This window comes from Grammomys surdaster, unplaced genomic scaffold, assembly GCF_004785775.1.
Source record: "Grammomys surdaster isolate TR1022 unplaced genomic scaffold, NIH_TR_1.0 210, whole genome shotgun sequence".
NCBI classification, from domain to species: domain Eukaryota; kingdom Metazoa; phylum Chordata; class Mammalia; order Rodentia; family Muridae; genus Grammomys; species Grammomys surdaster.
Window position 1 is genome coordinate 1,676,950 of NW_021604655.1, and position 10,210 is coordinate 1,687,159.

At 45.9% G+C, this 10,210-nt stretch overlaps 2 protein-coding genes across 4 annotated transcripts in view; one reads left to right on the forward strand and one right to left on the reverse strand.

Annotated features, from left to right (window-relative positions):
* Positions 1-2,911, forward strand: part of Erg28 (ergosterol biosynthesis 28 homolog) — a 9,144-nt gene extending 6,233 nt beyond the window's left edge. The window contains exons 4-5 of the mRNA XM_028771853.1: positions 1,909-2,027; positions 2,142-2,911. Of these exons, the coding sequence (XP_028627686.1) occupies positions 1,909-2,027; positions 2,142-2,221 (199 nt within the window). The 3' untranslated portion in view covers positions 2,222-2,911. The remainder of the gene's footprint in view (positions 1-1,908; positions 2,028-2,141) is intronic.
* Positions 2,912-4,695: 1,784 nt separating this feature from the next.
* Flvcr2 (feline leukemia virus subgroup C cellular receptor family member 2) overlaps positions 4,696-10,210 on the reverse strand; it is a 61,465-nt gene continuing 55,950 nt past the window's right edge. For all 3 annotated transcript variants that reach the window (XM_028771852.1, XM_028771851.1, XM_028771850.1), the window contains one exon: positions 4,696-6,243. In XM_028771852.1, the coding sequence (XP_028627685.1) occupies positions 6,163-6,243 (81 nt within the window). In that variant the 3' untranslated portion in view covers positions 4,696-6,162. The remainder of the gene's footprint in view (positions 6,244-10,210) is intronic.

Consider the following 10,210-nt stretch of genomic DNA (forward strand, 5'->3'; position numbering starts at 1 on the left):
ATTCTCTCGTATACATATGAGAGAATGAAAGAGGCAAACATCCTGCCTCTCTGAAGAAACATCTTGTCTAGATGATGCCATACCCAGTTCTGGCCACTAGAGGGGGCTCAAGGTTTCTTCCCTACGGTAATCACTGGCTTGGTAGAAACAGTCACAGCTCCATTCACTGGGTGAAGCTGTCAAGGCCAACCTCACACTGAAGTCTTTTTATCCTGTCCCTCCCTTCAGCATCTGGAGAAGAGAGGAAGCAATATTTATGGCTCCTCTCTGATTTTGCCAGGAGCTTTCACCTACGTGACCTTGTCTGAGTCTCTTAGCAACCCCTTGAGGGAAAAGAGGTAGTGATTTTCATTACCGATTTTGCAGTCTAAATACTAAAAAAATCCAATTAAGTAGAGAAAGACTGACTCAAGTGGGATTTGAGGCAAGACTATTAGCCCTTTGATCTTTCCATCTTTATTTTTAATTTTTTTACCTTGAAACTGAATTACATGTCCTAGATTGAACACATATTTTTAGAAGCAAGATGGTTTAGTGGAAACTGCCTGGGGTCAAGAAGGAAAACACTCTGCTCGCTGTTTTGTTGGTAATCGGGTTTATCGCCTTGCTCTCCATCTGTGAAATGATAATAGGTAGCTGTTCTACCTCTCAGGGTGAATAAAAAGTCTGGAGGCTCAAAATCATTCTGAGGACCTTTTACCACCATGGAGAATTGCTGATAGGTATTCGGGATGTGGCCTCTGTTTGATGTGTTCCAGGGATCAGCGAGAAGTCATCCCCTCAGCTCTTCCCCCCATTTAGTGTTCTGTCTTCTGACCCAGAGCAGCTGCAATTGCTGACTTGCTATTTCCAGTCCTCTATGGCTTAGGACTTTGATCCATAGACCTCTGACATGTATCCCGAGCACATCACCTCTCTGGGCGGAAATTCAGAATAACCTTGTGTACATACACACAAACACACACACACACACACACACACACCAGCATGCACCAACATGCACCAGCATGGTAAAAACCAAATTTAAAATACTGGTTCTTTTAGAAAGAGAAGAGAGGAGAAGACAGTCAGGGCAGACTACAGGCACAAACATTTTCAGTTTTTAGTTCTTTAATATAAAAGTATCCATCTGGGAGAATCTAGCTCAGAGGCAAAAATGCTTTCCTGGCATTCATGAGGCCCTGAGTTTGAGCCCCAAAACTAGGAAAAATGAATCTAAACCAAGTGTCCAAATGTTAAAACTGACAGGGCTGATTTTGTATCATGCTGCACTTCCTTACAGTTCACTTTCTTATTGGAGTGTTTCCTAATTTTTTTCATAGTTGACAAAAAAAAAAGGGAAAAGAAAAAAACAGACATCTAAAATTCAAATGGTCAGCTACCACCTCGTTACCAAAACTGATGAACAGGCTCTTCTTAGGGGCTCTTATATGTCCTCCTCAGACCAGATTTCAGGCCAAGACATAAACTGTATTGCAAGAGCTTCTGAAAGCTTCACGCTGTTTAGTTTCCATTCAGTGCGCTCATTCATGGCTCCATCGTACAGTGCGGGCTGGCACGTGGCCAGACACCTGCTAGGGTAGCCTTAGGCTGCCGAGTCGGTCAGTTTGCACTGAGCACATAAGGGAGCCTAGTCCAGAAGTGCTGCACTGCCCCGGATTGCGATCCAGAGTCTCCCATAGCAGAGTTCTCTACCTCGCTAAGTCCTAGACACCCACTGTGGCTGCTTGGCCCATGCCTCAGAAAACTTGAGTTTTGTCCCAGAAGAGAAGAACTTAATGTGATTAAGTTGCCAGGTGTATCTGAGGAACGTGTGTCTTTTCACCCACAGTTGTGTCACATCAGCTGACACCCTCTGCACCAACCATACAGTAACTTTGGTTCCTATTTCTGTTTGTTCCCTTGCAGGCTCTATCACATCACACTGTGGACATTCCTCCTCGCCTTGGGACACTTCCTCTCAGAATTGTTCATATTTGGAACAGCAGCTCCCACAGTTGGTGTACTGGCACCCCTGATGGTAGCAAGTAAGCACTGGGCCACCCTAGACCCCTTCAGTGGTGGGGCTGGTGCAGAGGACAGTGTACTGGGCCGGTAAGGTGCTGTTTCTGTTCACCATTAATCTTTTCTGTGTGTTTAAGGTTTCTCAATCCTGGGTATGCTAGTTGGGCTCCGGTACCTAGAGGCAGAACCAGTCTCCAGACAGAAGAAAAGGAATTGAGGCCAGCCTTGCCAGCTCTGAAATGTCATCGTCTTCCACCTTCGCTGTCGTCTTTATTCACCCTCTGTCCTTACGTCATTTCTTTTGAGTTTCATCCTTAGCTCCTTCATCTAGGTTTAACATCCTAAAGCGTTTGAGAGGGTTGTTTGATTTTTTTAATCCTTGGGTGTTTTTTTTTAATGTTTTTAAATTTTTTAAGGTATTCATTCATAAGAAAAAATACGTAACATGTATGTATAACTTAGAGTCATTTAAAAAATACTCTGTTATTCCTTCAAAGTGAAGGAACTCTGAGAAGCCGCCTAATGTGTCCTCCCCTAGCTGTAACCCTCCAGGCTCCCTTTTCTAGTCTTTGGCTTTTCTCCATGTCTCTGCATTCCTTGATCTGACTTGTGTGGTGGGAGCAGACCTGTGAAACTGCAGCTGCTGCCTGCCCAGAGCAGTTGCGAGCAGGGGCTGCCTCAGGGGCTGAGCACATGTCCTGGGCTCCTTTCTACTGCTGGACCCAAGACTCGGAACCAGCCACGGCACAGGCAGTTCTTCTGAGAAGGGCTGCCCTTGTGAGCAGGCCCAGGCTCCTCTTTTATCTACAGGTGGATGAAGGTTGGAAGAGTCTGGGCTGTTTTTAGACCTTTTGGTCAGTTGTATTTGTGTAATGCATTTTATAATAAATAGGGAAACCTATTCTGATCCGTTTTTGTACTTTGACCTTTCCTAAGACTCTTTTTACCCTCCAAACCCTCTTTTCTTTTCAAACCCAACACAGGAACATCGTAGCCTGCTTCACCTTCCACCCACTGTTGTCCAGAGGACAGATTAAGACCTGGACAGCGTGGCTGCCTCACTGTCCACTTGCTAACTTGTGTTCTTGATGCCAAACCTTCTCTTCTTGCTTCTTCACCTTCAGAACTCTTGTCAGCAGCTCAACAGTTATGACCCTTTCCTATTTTCTTCCCAAAGCAGCAGATTCTTAAGAAAAGATAGAGAAAGATCAAAGCAGCCTAGGACAAACAGCTGTGTGAGTGTTTAAAGAAGCAAGGTCAGGCCAGGCATGGTGGTGCATAACTTTAATCCCAGCATTTGGGAGGCCAAGGCACGTGGATCTCTGAGTTTGAGGCCAGTCTCGAAAAGCCAGAGGGAGCAGGAGGGTTGGGCAAGACTAATGCCCACCACGTGAACTTCAGACAGAATTCTGTAAGAAAGCTAGGTGTTTGAATCAAGAGATAGAGCCAGATAGATGATAATTAAATAGATCAGAAAGATCTCCTCCCTGAGGAACTACAGGAGGGCGAAGGCTGTAGCCGTGAGAGGCAGGTGGTCAGGGGAGGAAGTAGCTCCCAAAGGTAAAGAGGACGGCTGATGTTTTTAGTTAAATACCTAGAAAGCATCAGTGCTTTACAGGGGAAATTCACCTTAAATTGACTTTAAACAGTAAACATGCCATGGCTGTTGTAGCCAAGAAAGTAGGCTTCCAGGGATTTGGTGGTGCTCCGGTCAGGCTTCCAAGGGTTTGGTGGTACTCCGGTCGGGCTCCAGCTCTTATTCAGTGCTGTTCTTCCAGCTGTGCACAGCTCTGGCTTGTGATTCAGGCTGGCTTCATTTGAAGTGCCAAAGGAGAATGCAGTTCCAGACCTCGCATCCTCATGGCACTGGAAAGTCAGCTCAACGGGAAGAATTACCTTCATCCTTTCACTGTTTTAAGAAGTGGGTCCCTCTGGAGACCACCGGAGAAGGCGCTGAGCGAGTGTAAGATGATGTGATGGGCATACATCATACGCATGTCTTGACATGTGAGGCCATAAGGTATGAGATGCAGGCATGCGCTTAGCATGTTCTAAGAATATCAGACTCCTTAGGAACTGGGTTCAGCTCCTCCCCTCTGACTAGTAGAGTCATGGTCTCTCCAGATGAAAATTGCTAAGAAACAGAGTGCCAGAGTATCACAGGCATGGGGCACATCTCAAGGCAAGAAAGATCAGGAAAAAGGGACAGCTGTGAGCCTGGGTTACAGACGTTAAGTAGATCAGAGTGGGGAAGGCAAGGAGGGAGCACCCTTTGAGGGAAAGTCACCAAGCTGCCACTGCTAGAGCCAGGCTGTGGACACTGGCCAGGGCAAACTGGCGTGGGTCTGGGGTGGTCAAACAAAACACTTCAGTGCCCTTTGAGGCAGAGCCAAAGACAACACTGGGCCTTCCCTTAGGGAGGAGCACATTCCAGCATGTACACAGGACGGGGAAAAGTCAGGGTCACAGGTTGGCCGCTGAGCTATAGCTTCTATGAAGGCGGTCAGGAACCTTTAAAGTCTCTTTAAAAATCCAACAGGATGTTACACCCTTGTAACAAAGGACACAGATGCTCTGTTGGCCCCAGCCCTGCCCTTCCCCCAGCCATCTCCCAGACAGCCTCAGGAAAGGGTGATAACCTGGTGGGGACCTCCCAAAGCTGCCACTACCTCACTAAATGATGAGGCGGGCCACTTTGAAAATCTTTATTGCTTTAAAATATCTGGTATTACAAACAGGAAATACAAATCATGGGTTGTTGGTTTTTTTTTTTTAAATAAAGAAATGGATTGAGTAAACATGTCCACTTTGAACAGTTGAAGAAAAACACCTTTCTCTTGACAGAAAGTAAGGCATCTCTCTCTTCTATCCCTAACACTCCCTCCACCAGGCTGCTGCTTCCCTCCCATCCACTCACTGCTCAGGTCTATACATGCACACAAACACATATACAAACACGCATGTGTACACTCAAACAGATCCCCTCTGGCCCAATACTGCAGGCAAACTGGGTAGTCTGGTATGCTAAGACCAAACAACACAGGGAACCATGACCAGGGTCAAGGCACAGGAGCAGTTAGCTGCCAGTTTCTCTTTTGGGAAGACACTAAGAAAGCCCGTGAGTATAACAGCAGACTGGTGGGTAAGGAGGTCAATGGGATGGGTCTAAAAGGAGTCCTTTGCAATGTAAACTATCTGACAAAGGTTCTTGCTAGTAGGGGCAGGGAGAGAGTTTGGTTGTTCAAATACAGTCCTCAACATACGTAGGATCATGGTTAACTGAAACAGACATGTCTATTTTAAGAGCCACCTTCTACCTCTCTCAGCAGAGATAGTTTTATGTGTCAGAGTAGAGTGAGTGAAGCTAACTTTTAGTAAAGGTTACAGCCACAAGCCCCTGATGGCTGCATTTCCCAGTGCAATATCTAGTGAAGATACTCTGAGTGGCTTGGGATACAGAAGGCCCTGGGCAAGCACCATTTTTATAGGAAAACACCTTCCTATCCCAACTCAGAGCTACACACACACTCAGGCTCAGGTGCTCCTGGGCAGAGAACCCTCTCTAACCCATTTCTCCTTTGGTTATTGGTGTCTAGTCTCCTTGACTCTCAGGAAAGACAATCTGAAGAAATGCTACAGAGTTGGGGGTTGGATGGTCATGGCCAAGAGTTTGGGTAGGGCTGCCTTGGAATGATGGGAGGCTTCCTGTGGTGCTTCCTCTCATGACCCTCAGGCAGAGCAGGTCACCCATTCTCAGTAAGAAGTGCTCTTAAGACATTAGAAAAAGTTAATATCCTGAATAAGCTTTCTTAAGATAATTTTGCAAGCATTCTCCACGAGAGTAGAAAGGGATAAGAGAAGGCAAGAGATCAAACAAGGATGGACTCCAACAGCCTCCGCAGCCTCTCCCAACACTAGCCCAAGACCTAACGGGAAGTGGGGACCAGAATCCAGTCTGCATCTGGAGAGGTGAGGTTTTCCCCGAGTAAACCATCCAGGTCCTCAGGTAGGGTCCAGTAGGCTTAGGCACTGCCCTGCAAGGCACGCATCTTCCAGCTGCTTCTACAAGTTACTCCCAGAAAATCTAAGTGCTGGCAGTTAACAGCTAACTGGAACCAAGAGGTGAGTGTCTGTGTTCCTGAGTCTCTGCCACCTCTCTCAGAGATGAGCCTCCGACACGATGTTGGGTACCTTGCTGGTATTGATCTCCTCCTCCTCCTCCTCTTCCTCCTGAACTTTCTAGAAGGCAAAGAAAACAGACAGCCCTGTAATTGACAAATACAGACCTTCTCCAGTCTGGCTGAAGCAGCTACCTGTCCATGTCTAGTCAGTGCACATACAAGCTCAGGAGGCCACTCAGTGTCCCCATAGGCACAAGGAAAAGAGCAAGCAGCCCAGCCTGAGTGTGTCCCCCAGACACCATCTCCCACCATCACCACTCATCAGAAGGAACAAAGCCAGCCTCCTGCTCCCACAGCCCCAAACTCATCTCCCCACCTCAGCACCTAAGATGCCCCTAGTTCCAGATCGGCACCTCAGAATCTCCAGCTAGCCCGTTGGGAGGCAGCCTCAGGATGGGGTTTATCATGATGCTCATGGAATGGATGCCTTTCAAGCAATTTAAGACACCCCGCCTAACTGTATATCTGAACCCCATGGCTGTGCAGTTACCCGTATTCAGAGAAACACTGCAGAAGCTTCTGGAGGGTGCCAGTTTGGACATGGCTTCTCTGGGGAAGGATGGCATGGAGTTTGTTTATAGGAGGTATCCTGGCTCACACTTGGTTAAGTGGGTTTGGGATTAAGTATGGCCTGGAAATTCTCCTGTGGGGACCCTGGTGCATATTGCCAACTTGGGCATTTGTCTTCTAATTGCCAAAAGTGCCTTGAACACAGACATTACTACAGAGCTAGCGCTGCTCCAAGAGGAGGGTATGCAGGGCCAAGCCAGAGGCAATGCCAGCTGGACAAACTGCTTTTGTCCCTAGGAATGCTTGAGTCCCGTCCATGGCAAGGGCCACAGCTGTAGTAACCAGCCTTTCTCATTCTCAAACTTGCAGGCCTCTTGGCACTAGATCTGCCTCAGCTGTTATTAACCCCCATTCAGACAACTCAGAGCCGACTTGGTTCACTCTCTACATTTGACACGCAAAATGTACACATGCCTGCCTCTTCCAAAGCCTCCACCTCAAAATCACCCTCAGAAATCACTTAGGAAAGATGCAGCCCTGCTGTCTAGGTGCTGGAAACCCAAGGTTTCATAGTCAAGGTCAAGTCATTCACCCTGTCCTTAAGTTCTCTCTTTACCTAAACAGCATCTCACTGATGTATAGAATGGGCAGCTGCAACCAGACCTGATGTATGCCCCGTCCTTGCTGGGCTCTGACAATGGGTTTATCTCCAAGTCTCTGAGTCTCTCTGAGTGCCACAGAGCATATAATGATCAGGGCTCCAGAAAAAGGATGCCCTGACGGCTGTAGCCTCTTTCCTGTCAGCCCCAGCATGACTCTGACCTACCCTTAATTCCAAGTACCTACAGATGTCAGTGAGGGCCAAAATACAAGGGTACAACATAGGCGAGTCCTATTACAGGGACTTAAGGTACCTAGTCCCATTCAGTGCTGCCTCTGACAGTCTACACTCAATGAGATTGAGCCAACAACTCATTTGACTAACAAATGGAATAGATATACAAGGATCTGGCTCCAACAAGAGTGGAGTTTTACAATAACTGAAAAAGTAAACAAGATGGAAATATACATATCTATAGATGTGAAGTGTAGAGTGTAATTGATTACAAAGTGTGTGTTCGAGTGTGTGTTTGTGTCTGTGTGTTCATGAGAGTATGTTCCAGTGAGTGCAGGGCCTGAAGAGGGCCTCAGATCCCTTGAAGCTGGAGATACAGGACCTGAGTTGCTGGCAATTAAAATATAAACTCGAGCAATACAGTATTAGTATATAACACATATTCATATGTAATATACAAATATATCTTATTTACATTTCTTATTTGCCTTTATCTTCCAACTTAAATACAGCAGAATCTCATGTCACATGACACAAAAGTCACAGTTCCAATTAAAAAATTTTTCACCAAGAATCTATTTTTTTACAGACACCTTTTCCTTTTTATACCTTTTTACTAGGAGAAGTATTCTAAATCATTCTGTCTCTTCATACACAGCACAGTGAAAGCCCATGTCCAGGGTGGCCTTTGCTCTCCACACTGGGCTAGATGACAGCATTCCTGCCTTAGGCTTCCCCTGTCTCCCAGTAAACACTCTGTTACGCCTCCCCCTTGCTATCTACTGCCTGCCAACTCTAGAATGTGACTTCAGAAGACAAACAGTAAAGAACGAGAGAGAGATTCTCAGTTACGAGCCAGCACACTGCCTTGAATGCCCAAAGCACTTCCTACAGTAAAGTCTGTCTTAGAAAATGGGCAAAGGTTTTTCAAAGCGATAAATGCCCAGCCTTGGCACTCAAGTACACTACTGAAGGAACGCTGATAGAACTGGCTGCATCTTTCCAAAGAAGTTAGCAACCCGTAAGATTGTTAAAACGGCATGACAGCTGATCCACTTTCCCAGGAAACACTGTACACTCAGCATACAATCCAGCTTCCATCATATTAACCTCCAGCCTATTCATTATAAGGTAGGAGGCACGGAGGTCTATGTATTTACCGATGAGGCCTCGGGGAACCAGGAATGTTAAATACGCAAGGTTGCCCCTTCCACACAGGGCTATCCCTTCTAAGGGAGAGATGCTAACCTGATCTTCCCAGAAAGCTGGGGGTGGGTGTGGTTAATAGCCTGGTGACCTTTATGACTCTCATGGGATCCTCCCTAGACCCTTATCTAAGCTTGTTATTCCTAGTTAATCTATAGAACCCATCTTTATGGAAGGTGTCTCCCGAACTTTACCGAGAGTTTCAATGTAGTCACCTCTGATCTTTATCTGACTTTGTTCCTCGAGGAGATTTACATGTTTTGTTATATACACAGGATTGAGTTAATTACCACCAGGAAAGTTTACACCAAATTGTTCTGTGCTTATAAAATATCTAAAATAAACTACTCAGAGTTAGACTCCCCAAGTTTCACCCAACACCTGGGCTCTTGTGGCAAACCAAACTACCTTCCTGCCTCCCACAGGTCATTATTAGTCTGCAGGGCGTGGTGGCCGCAAAGACAACCCCTCCCCCACTATATTAACACCACACTCAAACCAAGCGAGTTAACCAGCCACTAATTATAGTACTGTTTATAACAATCATAAATACTTTTAATGTCCAAACAGAAAATTGTTAAATAAATTATGGCTTCCTCATATTAAAGACCACTGTGAAGTCATGAAAAGTACATTGTGGAAAACTGGTAGCCTTGGAGTATTGTAGTAATTAGAATAGAGTTCTTTAAAGAAGGAGAAGGAGGGGAAGGAGGGAAGTGGGGGAAAAGGAAGGGAGAAAAGGGGAGAGAGAGACAGAGACCAATCACACAACCAAACTCAAAACCCAGCCAGGCATGGTAGCTCATGCCTGTATTCCCAGCACTCATGAGGCTAAAGCAGGATAATCAGTCATGAGTTGGAAGCCAGCCTGGGCCACATAGTAAGTTCTATACTAGCCACAGATAAATAATAAGATGATATCTTAAAGCAAACAAGCCAAGGCTGAAGAGATGGCTGGTTCAATGGTTAAAGCACTCTCCAGATAAGCATGAAGACATGAGTCGAGACCCCTAGAACCCAGTCAAATGTTGGGTGGCCACGGTGACCCACCTGTAATTCAGGCAACAAAAAGTGGAGTCGAGATCCCCAGAACAACCTGACTATCCAAACTAGCTATATGCTTGAGTATGGGTTCAGCTAGGTAGCCTGCATCAGTGAAGAAGTTAGAAGATGAACAAGGAAACCTCCTGATGCCAACCATGGGTCTCTACATGCAGGCACATACCCAACCACACATAAGCAAACATGCTTACACATGAAAGGGGGGGAGAGTGTGTGTTATTCACGTATCCATGTGCATTTATATGCATATATGGCAAATAATGTTTCTAGATGATAGAATTATGACATGATTTAAAGACTCTTGTATACTTGCTCTGTTCATGTTTTTCTATGAAGGATGGTATTGTATTTGTAATGAATTTGTGTGTGTGTGTGTGTGTGTGTGTGTGTGTGTGTGTGTGTGTGTGTGTGT